The sequence below is a fragment of the Pneumocystis carinii genome, assembly GCF_001477545.1.
Source record: "Pneumocystis carinii B80 chromosome Unknown supercont1.4, whole genome shotgun sequence".
Lineage (NCBI taxonomy): Eukaryota > Fungi > Ascomycota > Pneumocystomycetes > Pneumocystales > Pneumocystaceae > Pneumocystis > Pneumocystis carinii.
This window is the reverse complement of record NW_017264716.1, coordinates 379,343-392,615: the sequence shown is the minus strand read 5'-3', so window position 1 is coordinate 392,615 and position 13,273 is coordinate 379,343. Positions and strand designations below refer to the sequence as shown.

Here is a 13,273-nt window from a genome sequence, read left to right as displayed (position 1 = left end):
CCTGTTTTTTTCTATTTTTTATCTGCTTAATTTTCGTCTTTATCAGAATCGAAAGTTGGTTATCAGAAGGTTATTAGACACAAAATATTGGAGATTATAAAATATTATAAAAATACATGAATAAATACATATTTAAGATACTAATGTTGTTTGTGATACAGGATTTTTTGTTGAAGTGATATTATCATTAGAATCTTGATGATCATTATTTGATATGATGATTGTACAGTCTTTAGCAAGATGTTCTAAATTACCACAACGATAGCATGATTTTGAGGTCTGAGAAGCGTTTTCACATATACTTGAAATATGCCCGTATTTCCCACATGCATAACATTTAACAGAAAAAGCTTGACAATCTCTTGCAAAATGATTTGGTCCACCACACTTAAAACAAGCTTGAGAACGAGCAGAAACAAAATGAACAGAAGAAAATGTAGATAGTCCAACACAATCTCGTGCAATATGACCTACTATACCACAAGTATAACAACGTCCACCTGTTCCAATAGGATTTAATCGAAAAGATGGACAGTCTGCCTGAATATGACCTATACTTTGGCAATAATAGCATTGTAATCTTTCAGTAGTTCTAGGAAATGGACAGGCATTAGATTCATGTCCTGGTTGTTTGCAATTATAACATAATCTATCGGTTTTAACGCATGAATCAGCAAAATGTCCTAAATCCCCACATCTATAAAAAATCAGAGTTAATAAAAAGGTAATTAATTATATAAAGCTTACTTATAACATGAACGCCGGATCATATTAAAAATATAGAGAAATGCAGAATTTTTAATTTTTTTTAACCGATAATTTAAGTCTGACTTTTAACGTTCTTAGTATTAATGCCCGATTGTCTATGATAAGGAAAATAAACAAGAAAAATGTATTAAAATCAGTATTTTTACAAATAAAAATAAATAATATAGTTATTAAAGATAAAATAACTTTTTTATTGGAAAAAAATACTTAAAAATATGTTAAAAAAGAGTTGAAACATATTTTATAGAAATCTTGAAAAATATTTAAAAAAAGAAACAAATATACATTCAATATATTCAATCTATGAAGGGTTATAAGTATTTATTTAAAATAAGGGCAAAATATAAATTATTTTTTCAAAATTTGCATAAAAAGCATTTCACTCGGATTTATCTTAAAATATAAAAAGGATAAACAGTTAATACTGGTAGTTTCTATCATAAGATTCAGAATCTATTTCATTAGAAATATTAATGAAATAATATAATAATAAAAAAAAAAGAATTAATTTTTATAATAAAAAAAAAAGAATTAATTTTTATAATAAAAAAAAAAGAATTAATTTTTATAATAAAGATTCAACATATAAAAATTAGGATTGATGTTTTTACAGGAAAATTGGCTTTATTGAGAATCTTTATTGTTAATTATTAAGGGTTTTTGGACTTGAAAAAAGACTATCAAATAAGATAAAATATTTCGACATCAGAAAAACGAATAAGTTAAAAAATACATAAAACTATGAGATTATGAATGAATATACAGTTCTTAAGGTTAAGATGCCGAAGACATCTTTCCAAAATACAAATATAGTACATTATCTTTATATAAAAGAACATGACCGATATCAACCAACACCTCTTGCAAATCAGCCAGAAAATCTCCCTGAAGGACCTTCACTATTCGTTTCAAATCTTCCTATTGACACTACACATGATCATTTAAAATACCTCTTTAATCATTTAGGATGTAGAATCCAACAAGTATTTTTTCATTTTATACAAAGACAGTCATATAAAGAAAATATAAATGAAAATTATACAGAAAATGAAACAAATTTTAAAGACACTATATTATTTGTATGGAAAAGAAGAATTCTAAAATCTGGATCGTGGGCAATTGTGGAATTTTTGGAAAAACAAGATATTGAATATATTTTGGAGAAAAAAAATCATAAAAAACTTGAAAATTATGTATGGGGACAAAATATACCGAAAAATAGAGTACAAGAGCTTGGATTTAATCGTATGTTCAATGATTTATCAGAAAAATGGTTTATTTCATTTAGATTATTGGGAGCATTATAATTTAATATATCCTTCGCATGAAAAATTGCAGACATCAATTGACAAATATATGGCAGCCTTTTATTTAGCTGAGGAAAAAGAGAAACGTTTAAGAAAACGTCAACGAACTGAACCGGATGAAGAAGGATTTATTACTGTTACTAGGGGAGGAAGAACAGGTGCAGGTAGGATTGATGAAGGGATGAAAATGCAGGAAAAAAAGAAAGAAAAATATATACTTCATGACTTCTATAAATTTCAAAAACAGGAAGGAAAAAACAAGAAATTAACGGAATTAAAAAAGAGATTTGAGGAAGATAAAGAAAAAATAAAGGAATTTCGAGAGAAAAAACGATTTAAAATGTACTCATAACAATTTAAGAATTTATTAGTAAATTAAGAAAACCCAATATTTTGTCCATCATAAAAAGCATTCTCTTCAAGTTGTTTTTCTATTGAATGTTCAGCTTTTTTTACCTCATCAATTTTATAATGCAATTTTGTAGTTGTAGATTGAATCCATTGCAAACTCGAAAGATGTGAATTAAGGATTTTAACAACTGAGGAAAGCTTAAACAATTAGTTATCAAAATATAAGCCATAAAATTATCAAATTTACCGGATCATCTTCACCCGTTTTATTAATTAAATTAGATGCAGCATTAATTTCATCTATCATAGATCCTAAATCCCTCCCAAGTCCATCAAGTTTTTCTGTTAATTTTTCAGCAAGAGTATACCTATTTTTATCAAAATGCAAATAATAGAAACAAGGAACATACACTTTTTCTCTTTCTTGATCTGCTGGTTGCATTCCATCTGGTGTACAAAACTGCCTTTCACTTAATTCTTGAACTTGACTTTCATATTGATCAAGAAAAGCTGACATTTCATTTTGCTGGCTTTCAATATATGTCAGCGTTTGATCTACTTTTGTTTGTATTTGCTCTGCTTCAATAGTATCTGCATATAATTTTGAAATCTAAATAGTTTAAGTTGTAATATATATATTATATTATATTTCTAACCTTATCACCACTCTCTATTAAAAGTCTATCCCATTTTGAAACTTCTGTTGCTTGCTGGATAAACTGTCTTGAATAATTGTCCAAATCCCTTGTCCATTTATTAATAATATCTTTTAAAGTCTTATTTTTAAGATTCGATCCTCCAATTTCCTGAGTAGAAGTTCCTGGTAATGGCTTAGGTACAATAGAAGCAATTGACGTAGATGATGGTGTTTCTGAGGCCGGTTTGGTTGATGTTTGCGAAGAATCTTTTGCTTTAAAACTTGGAATATTTGAAGAAATAGATGTTGGAGCATTAAATAAACTTGAAGTCGTAGAAGCTATTTTAATATTAAAACTATGTTTAATTATAACTATTCATATATTTATACCTGAGGTATCTGTTGTAGATGAAGGTTTAGGTTCTTCAGATTTTTTAGTGTCTGCTAACGTGGTTTTTGGATCTGCTGTAGATGTTGCTCCAAATGTAAATGTCGGTTTAGATTCTTGTGGCTTCTGAAAAGAAAATGTTGAAGGTTTTGAAAAATTTTGTTGTGTAGAAGAACTTTCAAATGAAAATGTCGCCGTTGGTTTTAAATTATTAGAAGCAACAGATGACTTTTCAACTGAAACATTTGATGCATCTGTTTTTGCCGTACTACCCGATTCAAATATAGGTGTTGGTGTTGTAGAAAGACCAAATGAAAATGATGGCGTAGATTCTGTCGGCTTTTCTTGTGACGTTTGTGTATTTTTTTCTGTTAATGAACCAAATGTAAATAATGTAGGCTTATTTTGACCAACTGGTTTAGATTCCAATTGAGCTGTTCCTGACCCAAAAACAAAAGGCGTAGACGACGTCGTCGTAGATTCGCTTTTCGCCCCAAATATCGTCCCTGTTGTCCCCAATTGAAACCCTTTATTTTCTAAGGTATTCCCTTCAGAACCACCCACTTTTCCAAGTGGGTGTACTGGTGGTTGGCCTGCTGGCGTAGTACTATCCCCGAACTTAAAAGCTGCTGATGAAAACGATAATGGTGCAACTGGTGTTGCTGGTGTATTTGTAGAACTAATCTTTCCAGAAGAATCTTTTGTATTTATTGTTGACTGGTTAGAATTTTTGTCTAAAACGTTTTTAAAAGAAAATTCTGCTATAAATATGTTAGAAACTCTTAAAATATATGGAAAATAGAGGCCTTACATGTCATTTTATGTGGAGCTTGAGGATCTCCAGAGAGGATGAGGTTGAGATCTGTACGGGAAGGTTGTCATGGCAACATATAGTGGAGAATCAGAGTAATGAGATAAGAGAAGGGTTAACAAGTAAAAGATAAGTAAAAAAAAATATATTAAAAGATGCATCATATTTATTAAAAGATAAATTTATGCCTATTTCTTTGTGGAAGCAGTTATAGCAGCTTTTTTTGCTACCCTATTTTTTTTAGATAAAAAAAAAATAAATAAAAAAGATAAAAACCCTCTAAACTTCTTTCCTCTATTCTTTCGTTGTTTTCTTTGTTGACGAGATGTACGTTCTACCTTTTCTTCAAGTCCAATACGAATCAATCGATATTTTGGTTCAAATCTTTTCATATATTCAAGACTATCATATATTAAGGCAAAACCGGTTGATTTCCCGCCACCAAATTGTGTTCTTAAACCAAAAACTTGTATTGTATTTTTATCAGTCTTGTACATACATGCCAAACGTTCTCTCAAGTCATTTTTACTAACATTAGGCCGATTAGGATGCAATACATCAACTACCTAAATTATAGATCAACTAATAAGTTAAAAAAAAAGAATTAAAAGTACCATCTGCTTTCTACAAAGAAGCCTATTTGTTAAAAACTTCCTAGTACGAATTGTTATGGAGTCAGACATGATTATTTTTTAAAATTTGGTTGATTTCGAAATTTGGTTGACCGTCACATGAGGGTTTTCTTTAAGAAACCCAAACCTATAAGCCCTAAAAGATAGTAGCTATTAAGAAATAGCAGTTTTAAAAGAGATTAATGTCTTCTACGCCTTGGACTGTAACTGCTATTTCTATGTTGATGATGACGAGAAGAAGAGTCTCTATAAGAATTTTTCCTATCATAAAAAGAATGTTCTTTAGTATCTCTATCTTTATGAGTACGATCTCTAGAATAATCTGAAATTGCTTTTTTTTTTAAGTCATGATGATCAAAGACCATACTGTATCCATCATTTTTGTATTCTCTATATGCCTTTCCTTTTTCTAAATAAGTAGAACCAGCAAATGACTTTTGTGCAGCATTTTTTCGTTTTTGATTCGTTGTTATTCTCCATAAATCCGAAAGTTTGGAGACAGATTGTGAAAAGTCCACTTTAATTCGTTTATCGTCAATTAATACATCTTGCATTTTAAAATAAGCTTGTTCACAGTCTTCTTTCTTTTCGAATTCTATAAAAGCGTATTGTAAAGAATCACCAGTACGTCTATCCCTAATAATTTCACAACTAATGATCTTTCCAAATCGAGAAAATATTAACTATATCTTAAAAAAATCATATTAAATATAAATATAAATACCTCTAAATCTTCATCTCGTGTTGCCGAATTCAATTTACATACAAAAAGTACATGATCAGGTGGTTTTACTTCTGCAAAAGGAAGATCTCCAATCATTTCTAAAGTTAATGCTTGTGCTTTTGCTTCTCTTTCTCTTCGCAACTTCTCCGCTTCTGCCTCATCAAGATCTTCATCAAATTTTTCATCATCGCCAATTCTAACCGTAGAAAGCTGTTCCTTAGAAGGAAGTGGAGACTTATCTGGCTCAACTAAACCTTCTGGATCTGGGAATGGATCATCTAAAATAATCGTATGTTTAATTCGAATATCTTTAAATGGTCTAAAATCCTTATTTAATGCAATTTTTTATTAAAAATCCTCCAAAACCTCATATTATTGTCACAATACGCATTGTTAATCGCTTCGAGTGTATCAAATCCCTCTGCTACTTTCCCAAAAATCGTATATTTCCCATCAAGATAATTAAGATTATCTCCTAACGTAATAAAAAATTGAGACCCACTCAAACCAGAATTAGAATGTCCAACCCCCTTGTTTGCTATAGCCATACTAACAGTTCCCCGCTCTTTATGTTTAAGTCTTGGATCTATTTCTGCCGGAAAAAAGCGAGAACCTCCTAAAAGCCCCCAAATACTTGTACCACCATCTCCGTCTGGTCCCAGCGGATCTCCTGTTTGAAAAGAAAAGTCCTTTTGTAGATTATATATTGGAGAAAAGCTTATTTATCATTAATCATTTACACTTAAAAATAATTATATTACTTGTAATATTTAACCTTAAATATCAGGGAAAAAAGCCAAAAAAAAACATATTACTTACTTTACATAGTTTCAAGAAGTTTTTAGATGTATTTGGAGCATATTTCGTATACAAATCTATCACAATATCACCAACAGTTGTTTCTACTAATACACTCATGTTATCGATGATCAAGAGAACAGGAGAATTTATAGTTAAAATTTAGTATAGAAATTTAATAATGTTTAAATATATTTTTAAAGATTATAGTATTATTGTTAAGATTTTTTTTTAAGGTTATATGTTTTTTTAATATGTTCAATACGTTGTCGTTTTGTATGTTGAACAAGACTTTCAATAATCTTTTCAAAGAGGAGTTTATCATTTTCTATTTCCTTCTTTTTTTCAATCCAATGAGAAAGATATGCAGAAGATTTTTCCAGAATAATTTCTAACTCGAGTAAATGTGATTTGAGTAAAATTGGAGAAAGATTAAGCAAAGCTTCTTTAAAAAATGAGAAAAAACACATGATTTTATAAGCGTACCGTCAGATTTTAGATGAATAAGGCGTATCATATGAGTATCAAGATCATGAGACAATGTATTGTTATTTGTTAAAGATTCATGTTTTAAGAAAGTGTCTTTAAATGAGGCATCTGATGATATTTTTATTGGTGAAACAGAATTGTCTTTTGTTTTTTTATTGGATGGAGATGTCTGAAAAATATTAGTAATAAATAAGAATCAAATTATTTATAACATCATCCAGGTTCAACGGAATATTAAGGGACATAAGAAACATTTGACGAGTATGAGATGTTTCCCAAGATAAAGGAGGAAGATCTTGTGATGCTAAATATTTTTCCCAGAGACGACAACTAAGTAATTAGTCTAAATAAGATTTGGATGAAAATATGAACCCTGATTCTAAAAAATGTTTGGAATTATCTGAAACAGATATATCATGTTCTAATGCTGAATCTTGTTCTAAAGAAGAATCAGAAGAATCTATTTCAGGGCCTAATATAGTATCCACAATTTCTGGAATTTTAGACATGATTGATGACCAGTCATCATAATCAATAGCAGGCTATTCATACATGTGTTTAACAAGCAAAATGTATCTTTGTTACGAATCATACCGGTTGAAAATCATAAACACCGTCTAAAGAAATATCTGCAAGATTTTCATGAAAATCTCCAAATTCAAAAGAATCTGCTGATACTAATCCTCCAAAATTTACATCATCATCTTCTAAAGAAGATCCTGGATTTTCAACAGAATCTATGTTAGATGACATTGACTTATAGATTTATTAAGACTCTTCTAGAGCTTAAGTTTATTTTTTAAAACTTGACTACCGGCCAAGAAAAACTTCGAAACGATAAAAAATCTAGTTTAGACAAATACATAACCTTAAGCCAATCTCATTAACGCCCTCTTCTAAAATATACTTTTTTGTTGAAACAACGTTCATTTCTGCCGGAATATTAATCAGTTTATTTATATATTAGCAAATTTGATAAAAGTGTAGATACCTAAAAAATAAAATATATTTGTATAAAGTGATCCTAAAATATAAGCATGAAAAGTCTTAATAAGAAAGAAATATCCGTAATATAAAGCTCCCAAACTGTATTGAAAAAAAAAGCAAATTTTGACAAAAAAACTTTTAAACATAATAGAAATTTAGTGAAAATTCATAATATTAATTTTAAAAATAGGTCCCTAATAAACATATTAGAGTCCATGTCCTTTCAAAGCTAATTATCCTGTTATAAATAACAGATAAAATTAGTAGCTAAGAACGGCACGGTTATTAATCACGATGTTCCAAAAGAACTGATGCTTCATCAATCAAAGTAGTAATTCTAGAAGAATCGCCATCAATCTTTCCATCAGTCTATCAAAGAACAATATTATTAATTTAATATATAATTATATATAACATTCGTACCAAATCTTTAGATAACTTCTCAACTGCCTGTGAAAGACGATATTCTGTATCAGGAATCATTCTTTGGCATTCTTCTATCACTTGTTTCTGTATAAATAAGTTATAAATTCTAACTCATTATAAAGACATTTATAGTTTTTACTAGTGTCTAGATATTTATAAACGTACCTGTTTTCTTAAAACATATTCATCTTGGCCTTCTTGTTCTAGTTTTAAATAAGTATCCTCTTCTATTTTAAGCTCCTTATTATAGGTAATAAGGTCACGAATCAGGCGCTTTACTGTGCCTATTTTTATTTCTATTTCTCGATTTAATGAGTCATTTGAATGCCTAGATTGACCCAAAAAACATGTTCCTGACGTATTTTTTCCAGAGGAATTCATTTCTGAGGTAATTTTTTTAGAAAAAATTAAATCAAGACCCATTTAATAATTTTTAATATTTTTCAGTTTTTTTGAAGTTCGTTTGACGATCGTTTATATTAAGCTTTTTGAAGGAACTTAATTTTTTGATAAAACAAGATTCAAGAATTGAAATTCTTGAGGACATTTGAATGTAAAAGAGCAGTTTTAGAAATATTTCTTAAGATATTTTTTTATTTAAAATAAATTGAATTTTTTTTTAAGAAAAAATGAATAAAAAATAAAGATAATTGAAAAAATATGTATTTTTATCTATTCTGTATAGAAGAATAAAGAAAGAATTATAAAGATATATAAGAAATTATTATATGAATATTATATATAGATTTGTATGTTTAAGTGTATATATTATAAATAGGCATTTTTTTTTATAGGATTTTTAAATATGTTTGGATTAGTACTATTTGTATTTAGACTAGTATAATATATGTAAAATATTATATCTGATAATTTTCTTAGTTTCCAATTTGATATATAAAGCAATTCAAAAGTTTTTATTAAGTCTTAAATTATAAATATATTACAAATATAAAAAAATTCTTTAAAAAAATTATCCAATCCAAAAGATTAGGACTTTTTAATTTTCAATTTTGAAGAAAAAACATATATCAAAGATAAATAACTATTTATATTGCAATTTTTTTATTCAATTGTAATTTTTTTATTCAATTATAATTAATATTATTTATGAAACATTAAAAAACTTTAAATTTTATTTTAAAACAAACCAAATATTATCATTATTTTTTTTTATGGAAAAAAGTTGCAATTAAATATAATTTTTAAAAACTATACTTATTTTTAATATCAAAAATGTTCAAATAAATAGAATATAAAAATATTAAAGTCAATAATAACAGCGATTTAAGATTTAAATACATATTTTAATTTATAAAAAAATATTAATTATAATCTAATATAATGTCTAAAACAAAATTACTTGTTATTAAGTCTTTATTTTTCAAAATATTACAATTAATTCTTAAAAATAAATCATTTAATAGAAAACTTATATTTTACTATTTTTTTCCAAAAAAAAACATTAATTCTTTTAATAACAAACATCTTATAGACAATTCAAATCTATTGAACTTTATTTAAATACTTATAAAGCCATTAATTCTAAACCCTTAATGTTTATTGTAAATACATAAAAAACATATGTTAAAAGTATAGATAAATAAAATAATTATATATACAATATTATTCTCTGTTCTATAGAAGAATAATATTAAAAATATCAATTTATACTACACCCATTGCTATTTGTTGTTTCAATAATAATATTTGATTTCTTGTATCATAAGGCAATGTATTTATCTGTGCATCTGTTAAAGACATAACCTGAGCATAAATAGCAGCCTTTTACAACAGGTTAAAACATAATTATAAAGCAAAAATACTCACTCTTTGTGCATCTTGTGAATTTTGCTGTGGTGGAGTATACGATACTGTATTGGAAGGTTGAGAAACCTGAGGATGACCTGTTGACGCAATTACTTTGTGAAGCACACTTGCCTCTACAAGATTCATCATAAGCATGGCCTGAAATACAGCATATGATAATTGCGGTGATTGCAACAAAAGTGCATGTGCTTGTTCCGGATTAATATGAACAAGTGCCTTTAACTGAGAAAGAATGTCCAAAAGCTGTAAAGGTGGAAGCGTTGATAATGTACGTGAAATAGCGTCCACAGCTGATACTCCCGGTGGAGGCACAGTCCCTTGCGGAAGCATCGGCAGAATATCTGACTTAGTTTGTGGCGATACTTCTTCATGTTGTGTCACTTGTTGTTGTCTACGATTATTATCTTGAGCTGGATCCGATTCTGCAAAATCAACCCTCAACTGCCTCCCATTAATATCATGATTATTCAGATTCCTAACAGCTGCGCTAGCTGTTGCAATATCTGAATAAATATATCAATTTAATACTGAGAAAAAAATAATAGCAACCTGGATATTCACAAAAACCATATCCCTTGGGTTTATTTGTTTCCTTATCAAAGACTAATCTCCAGAGAATAAATATACATATCAAAATATTCCAAATAGTCTACCTAAACCTATGAATAGGACCAATCTGCCGGAAAATATCCTTTAACTGTTCTTCTGAAATATCATATGGAATATTGCCAACTACATAGATATATCAGCATAAGCCTATATGTAAAAAGTGTATATCACATACCAAAAACAACTTTACTTGGTGCCTTAGTTGACATTTGAAATATAAATAAAAGATCGGAAAAATATTGATTTCTAAAAAAAATAAAGTAAATAAATATGTATAAAGAACTTGTTTAAAATAGCCCCTACAAAGATTAAGATATCCGAATAAATATGGTTTTGTTAATAAAAACTTTTGAGCTTTTTTTGTATTAAAATACAATCTATAAAAATTGAAAATGAATAATAATTGTTCTTAATCATATATCCCTTGTTAAGATTATATATTTTTGATTTTTTTCTGAAAATAAGTGATATTTTGTGAATTAATATTTTGAGTATCAAATGTAAAAATAAAGCGTAATATATAGATATAATATCGACAATACTCTTGTTTCAAAGATAACCTTTGACTTTTTAGATGTTTTCCCCTTAGTTCTTTCTTAAAAATCCCTGTATAAATATTATACCAACGAAATAAAACATTCATAGATTTGACAAAAGATTAAATATAATCATTATGAAAATCCTTCAAGTTTTTAATAAAAATGTACATAACTATATTATATATATGGCAATTAAAAGTCGAAATCTCTGTTTTTGCTTTGAATCAAATTTTTAACCTTATTTTGCTTGATCACCTAGTTTTTGCACTTTTTAAAATAATCTTTTCATCATCAACATAAATGCCTTTTCCTAATACAATCTAAATACTATATTAATTATATATATATATATACCTTTGTATGGCTCTGGTTTTCTCCATTTTCTAATATTTGCTGCAAATTGTGTAACAATTACCTTATCACATCCTTTCAAAATAATTTGAGTAGGTGAGGGACATGTAACAAAAACTCCATCTGGAATTTTAAGAAGAATTGGATGAGAATATCCAACTTTTAATGATAAAAATGAATCATTTTCAATAAAAGCTTTATAACCAATTCCAACTAAACGAAGAGTTACATGATGATACTCTGTCACTCCTACAATCATATTTGATAGTAAAGATCTTGCTGTTCCCCACATTGATCGTTGCTTTTTGATCATTGGATTTTCCACTGAGACTTTAACTTTGTTTGTTAATGAACAATGATTAATATCAATATATGACGGAAGATAAAGAGATAAACACCCATTAGGCCCTTCAACAGCTATTTGCTTAGTATTTGGAATATTTTCTGCTATTGAAACTTGCAGTTTTGCTGTTCTAGGAAGAAATAAAGGCTTAGATCCAATATGTGATTTTCTTAAAAAAGCTACTAGAAAACTAGGGAAAAAAGATTTCCGAAAATTATACATAGAAGAAGCACTATATTTAAACATTATTTCCATATTTCATTATTATTTTTCTGATAATCCAGTATAATTAAAAAATACTTAAGTACATGTTAAAAATGAAGTTCGATAAGAGTCGATTTTAGATCATTGTATACATAGATATATATATATATAAATCTGTAAAAAGAACAACCCCAAATACACATTGAATACATGAAGAAATAATAGTTCTTTACTTGCCAATTTTTTTCTTACTAAAAATATTAAAACTTAAACTCCCTCTTCAAACATACTAAAAACATGTCAAAGAAAATTTCCAAAGTACAGTTTTCCATAAGAGTTAGAATAGATAAAATTCATTCAAGTGGAAAGGAATAGGTGGGAACAATATCTCTAAAAAATAAGTATCATGAATCAATCAATCAATCAATAAATAAATACGCTCGGGTATGATAAATACGATATTCATTATCCCAGCCCTCTACTCCTTTCATAACTTCATTCTCCAATTGAAGTAACTCTCGTCTTCTTCTGTACATGTCTCTTTCTGCTTCTACTTGCAATAATGGTATCAAATGAATCCGAGACCATACATTTTCCCTTTTTAACTCTCTATTCCCTCCATTAAAAAGAAAATAACACTATATATACTCCTTATAAACCTTCTTTCATAAACTCCCTTAGACATTAATATCATTCATTATCAAAGAATTTATACATAATTAATACCTGAATATAACGGTAAAAACCATACGAAGAGATCAAACCAATACATAAAAGAACTACGGAGCTTCTTGGTCCTTTTGCAGGAAGATTTCTCTGGAAATAAATAAACATAATATTTCTTAAAAGATTCTCAAAGATACACACCTTATATTGAATAGGTGCGTAGCCGCCTATAAGAAATTAGATAGATATATGTAACAATTAACAATAACAACCTGTAGGAGGAAGATCTTGTGATGGTTTAGTCATAAAATAAGGCAAAAAATTATAAACACCTATTAAACACTTTTTTGATGTTTAATACTTGGATTCGAACGAAAGAGCAGACAAATAATAAGTTTATAATATATATAATATAT

General features: G+C 28.0%; 10 protein-coding genes across 10 annotated transcripts; 1 reads left to right on the top strand and 9 right to left on the bottom strand.

The window, feature by feature from the left end:
* Positions 1-87: 87 nt before the first annotated feature.
* T552_01042 (hypothetical protein) lies at positions 88-815 on the bottom strand. Its single transcript, XM_018369635.1, has 2 exons — positions 748-815; positions 88-697 (listed from the first exon to the last, which is right to left on the bottom strand). The coding sequence occupies exons 1-2, from the start codon at positions 768-770 to the stop codon at positions 133-135; spliced, it is 588 nt and encodes a 195-aa protein (XP_018226825.1). The 5' UTR covers positions 771-815; the 3' UTR covers positions 88-132.
* Positions 816-1,475: 660 nt separating this feature from the next.
* On the top strand, positions 1,476-3,047 carry T552_01041 (hypothetical protein). The gene is made up of 2 exons (XM_018369634.1): positions 1,476-2,013; positions 2,057-3,047. The coding sequence occupies exons 1-2, from the start codon at positions 1,518-1,520 to the stop codon at positions 2,425-2,427; spliced, it is 867 nt and encodes a 288-aa protein (XP_018226824.1). The 5' UTR covers positions 1,476-1,517; the 3' UTR covers positions 2,428-3,047.
* On the bottom strand, positions 1,818-4,306 carry T552_01040 (hypothetical protein). The gene is made up of 6 exons (XM_018369633.1): positions 4,263-4,306; positions 3,454-4,212; positions 3,083-3,402; positions 2,837-3,036; positions 2,674-2,794; positions 1,818-2,624 (listed from the first exon to the last, which is right to left on the bottom strand). Exons 1-6 carry the CDS (start codon positions 4,267-4,269, stop codon positions 2,451-2,453), a joined length of 1,581 nt encoding a protein of 526 aa, XP_018226823.1. The 5' UTR covers positions 4,270-4,306; the 3' UTR covers positions 1,818-2,450.
* A 100-nt stretch (positions 4,307-4,406) lies between these two features.
* T552_01039 (hypothetical protein) lies at positions 4,407-4,991 on the bottom strand. The gene is made up of 3 exons (XM_018369632.1): positions 4,877-4,991; positions 4,539-4,828; positions 4,407-4,493 (listed from the first exon to the last, which is right to left on the bottom strand). Exons 1-3 carry the CDS (start codon positions 4,943-4,945, stop codon positions 4,451-4,453), a joined length of 402 nt encoding a protein of 133 aa, XP_018226822.1. The 5' UTR covers positions 4,946-4,991; the 3' UTR covers positions 4,407-4,450.
* Positions 4,992-5,027: 36 nt separating this feature from the next.
* Positions 5,028-6,582, bottom strand: T552_01038 (hypothetical protein). Its single transcript, XM_018369631.1, has 5 exons — positions 6,438-6,582; positions 6,380-6,393; positions 5,985-6,335; positions 5,619-5,937; positions 5,028-5,577 (listed from the first exon to the last, which is right to left on the bottom strand). The coding sequence occupies exons 1-5, from the start codon at positions 6,534-6,536 to the stop codon at positions 5,074-5,076; spliced, it is 1,287 nt and encodes a 428-aa protein (XP_018226821.1). The 5' UTR covers positions 6,537-6,582; the 3' UTR covers positions 5,028-5,073.
* On the bottom strand, positions 6,578-7,704 carry T552_01037 (hypothetical protein). Its single transcript, XM_018369630.1, has 4 exons — positions 7,278-7,704; positions 7,118-7,235; positions 6,903-7,074; positions 6,578-6,861 (listed from the first exon to the last, which is right to left on the bottom strand). Exons 1-4 carry the CDS (start codon positions 7,412-7,414, stop codon positions 6,635-6,637), a joined length of 654 nt encoding a protein of 217 aa, XP_018226820.1. The 5' UTR covers positions 7,415-7,704; the 3' UTR covers positions 6,578-6,634.
* A 428-nt stretch (positions 7,705-8,132) lies between these two features.
* Positions 8,133-8,784, bottom strand: T552_01036 (hypothetical protein). The gene is made up of 3 exons (XM_018369629.1): positions 8,484-8,784; positions 8,316-8,402; positions 8,133-8,261 (listed from the first exon to the last, which is right to left on the bottom strand). Exons 1-3 carry the CDS (start codon positions 8,739-8,741, stop codon positions 8,178-8,180), a joined length of 429 nt encoding a protein of 142 aa, XP_018226819.1. The 5' UTR covers positions 8,742-8,784; the 3' UTR covers positions 8,133-8,177.
* A 1,160-nt stretch (positions 8,785-9,944) lies between these two features.
* T552_01035 (hypothetical protein) lies at positions 9,945-11,000 on the bottom strand. The gene is made up of 5 exons (XM_018369628.1): positions 10,930-11,000; positions 10,799-10,877; positions 10,695-10,753; positions 10,146-10,648; positions 9,945-10,100 (listed from the first exon to the last, which is right to left on the bottom strand). The coding sequence occupies exons 1-5, from the start codon at positions 10,961-10,963 to the stop codon at positions 9,984-9,986; spliced, it is 792 nt and encodes a 263-aa protein (XP_018226818.1). The 5' UTR covers positions 10,964-11,000; the 3' UTR covers positions 9,945-9,983.
* A 498-nt stretch (positions 11,001-11,498) lies between these two features.
* On the bottom strand, positions 11,499-12,287 carry T552_01034 (ribosomal protein L6). Its single transcript, XM_018369627.1, has 2 exons — positions 11,648-12,287; positions 11,499-11,603 (listed from the first exon to the last, which is right to left on the bottom strand). Exons 1-2 carry the CDS (start codon positions 12,240-12,242, stop codon positions 11,545-11,547), a joined length of 654 nt encoding a protein of 217 aa, XP_018226817.1. The 5' UTR covers positions 12,243-12,287; the 3' UTR covers positions 11,499-11,544.
* A 248-nt stretch (positions 12,288-12,535) lies between these two features.
* T552_01033 (hypothetical protein) lies at positions 12,536-13,209 on the bottom strand. Its single transcript, XM_018369626.1, has 6 exons — positions 13,130-13,209; positions 13,059-13,084; positions 12,918-13,007; positions 12,851-12,867; positions 12,630-12,800; positions 12,536-12,581 (listed from the first exon to the last, which is right to left on the bottom strand). The coding sequence occupies exons 1-6, from the start codon at positions 13,161-13,163 to the stop codon at positions 12,545-12,547; spliced, it is 375 nt and encodes a 124-aa protein (XP_018226816.1). The 5' UTR covers positions 13,164-13,209; the 3' UTR covers positions 12,536-12,544.
* Positions 13,210-13,273: the final 64 nt, after the last annotated feature.

Excerpts from the sequence above, each read along its gene's own strand:
- T552_01042 (XM_018369635.1), bottom strand. The coding sequence starts at position 770 with ATGATCCGGCGTTCATGTTATAA. Across the intron at positions 698-747 it reads ATCCGGCGTTCATGTTATAA|ATGTGGGGATTTAGGACATT; the intron begins GTAAGCTTTATA and ends GATTTTTTATAG.
- T552_01041 (XM_018369634.1), top strand. The coding sequence starts at position 1,518 with ATGAATGAATATACAGTTCTTAAGGTTAAGATGCCGAAGACATCTTTC. Across the intron at positions 2,014-2,056 it reads ACAAGAGCTTGGATTTAATC|ATTATTGGGAGCATTATAAT; the intron begins GTATGTTCAATG and ends TATTTCATTTAG.
- T552_01040 (XM_018369633.1), bottom strand. Across the intron at positions 3,403-3,453 it reads ATCTACAACAGATACCTCAG|CTTCTACGACTTCAAGTTTA; the intron begins GTATAAATATAT and ends ATATTAAAATAG. Across the intron at positions 2,625-2,673 it reads AAACGGGTGAAGATGATCCG|CTTTCCTCAGTTGTTAAAAT; the intron begins GTAAATTTGATA and ends TAATTGTTTAAG.
- T552_01039 (XM_018369632.1), bottom strand. The coding sequence starts at position 4,945 with ATGTCTGACTCCATAACAATTCGTACTAGGAAGTTTTTAACAAATAGG. Across the intron at positions 4,829-4,876 it reads TTCTTTGTAGAAAGCAGATG|GTAGTTGATGTATTGCATCC; the intron begins GTACTTTTAATT and ends TCTATAATTTAG. Across the intron at positions 4,494-4,538 it reads AGAGGAAAGAAGTTTAGAGG|GGTAGCAAAAAAAGCTGCTA; the intron begins GTTTTTATCTTT and ends TAAAAAAAATAG.
- T552_01038 (XM_018369631.1), bottom strand. The coding sequence starts at position 6,536 with ATGAGTGTATTAGTAGAAACAACTGTTGGTGATATTGTGATAGATTTG. Across the intron at positions 5,938-5,984 it reads TATTGTGACAATAATATGAG|ACCATTTAAAGATATTCGAA; the intron begins GTTTTGGAGGAT and ends TAAGGATTTTAG. Across the intron at positions 5,578-5,618 it reads CACGAGATGAAGATTTAGAG|TTAATATTTTCTCGATTTGG; the intron begins GTATTTATATTT and ends TTTAAGATATAG.
- T552_01037 (XM_018369630.1), bottom strand. The coding sequence starts at position 7,414 with ATGTCTAAAATTCCAGAAATTGTGGATACTATATTAGGCCCTGAAATA. Across the intron at positions 7,236-7,277 it reads AAACATTTTTTAGAATCAGG|TTGTCGTCTCTGGGAAAAAT; the intron begins GTTCATATTTTC and ends CTAATTACTTAG. Across the intron at positions 7,075-7,117 it reads TTCCGTTGAACCTGGATGAT|ACATCTCCATCCAATAAAAA; the intron begins GTTATAAATAAT and ends AATATTTTTCAG.
- T552_01036 (XM_018369629.1), bottom strand. The coding sequence starts at position 8,741 with ATGGGTCTTGATTTAATTTTTTCTAAAAAAATTACCTCAGAAATGAAT. Across the intron at positions 8,403-8,483 it reads AATATGTTTTAAGAAAACAG|AAACAAGTGATAGAAGAATG; the intron begins GTACGTTTATAA and ends TTATTTATACAG. Across the intron at positions 8,262-8,315 it reads AGAAGTTATCTAAAGATTTG|ACTGATGGAAAGATTGATGG; the intron begins GTACGAATGTTA and ends GTTCTTTGATAG.
- T552_01035 (XM_018369628.1), bottom strand. The coding sequence starts at position 10,963 with ATGTCAACTAAGGCACCAAGTAAAGTTGTTTTTG. Across the intron at positions 10,878-10,929 it reads ACCAAGTAAAGTTGTTTTTG|TTGGCAATATTCCATATGAT; the intron begins GTATGTGATATA and ends ATATCTATGTAG. Across the intron at positions 10,101-10,145 it reads ATTCACAAGATGCACAAAGA|GCTGCTATTTATGCTCAGGT; the intron begins GTGAGTATTTTT and ends CTGTTGTAAAAG.
- T552_01034 (XM_018369627.1), bottom strand. The coding sequence starts at position 12,242 with ATGGAAATAATGTTTAAATATAGTGCTTCTTCTATGTATAATTTTCGG. Across the intron at positions 11,604-11,647 it reads AAAACCAGAGCCATACAAAG|GAAAAGGCATTTATGTTGAT; the intron begins GTATATATATAT and ends AGATTGTATTAG.
- T552_01033 (XM_018369626.1), bottom strand. The coding sequence starts at position 13,163 with ATGACTAAACCATCACAAGATCTTCCTCCTACAG. Across the intron at positions 13,085-13,129 it reads ACAAGATCTTCCTCCTACAG|GCGGCTACGCACCTATTCAA; the intron begins GTTGTTATTGTT and ends AATTTCTTATAG. Across the intron at positions 13,008-13,058 it reads ACGCACCTATTCAATATAAG|AGAAATCTTCCTGCAAAAGG; the intron begins GTGTGTATCTTT and ends ATTTATTTCCAG.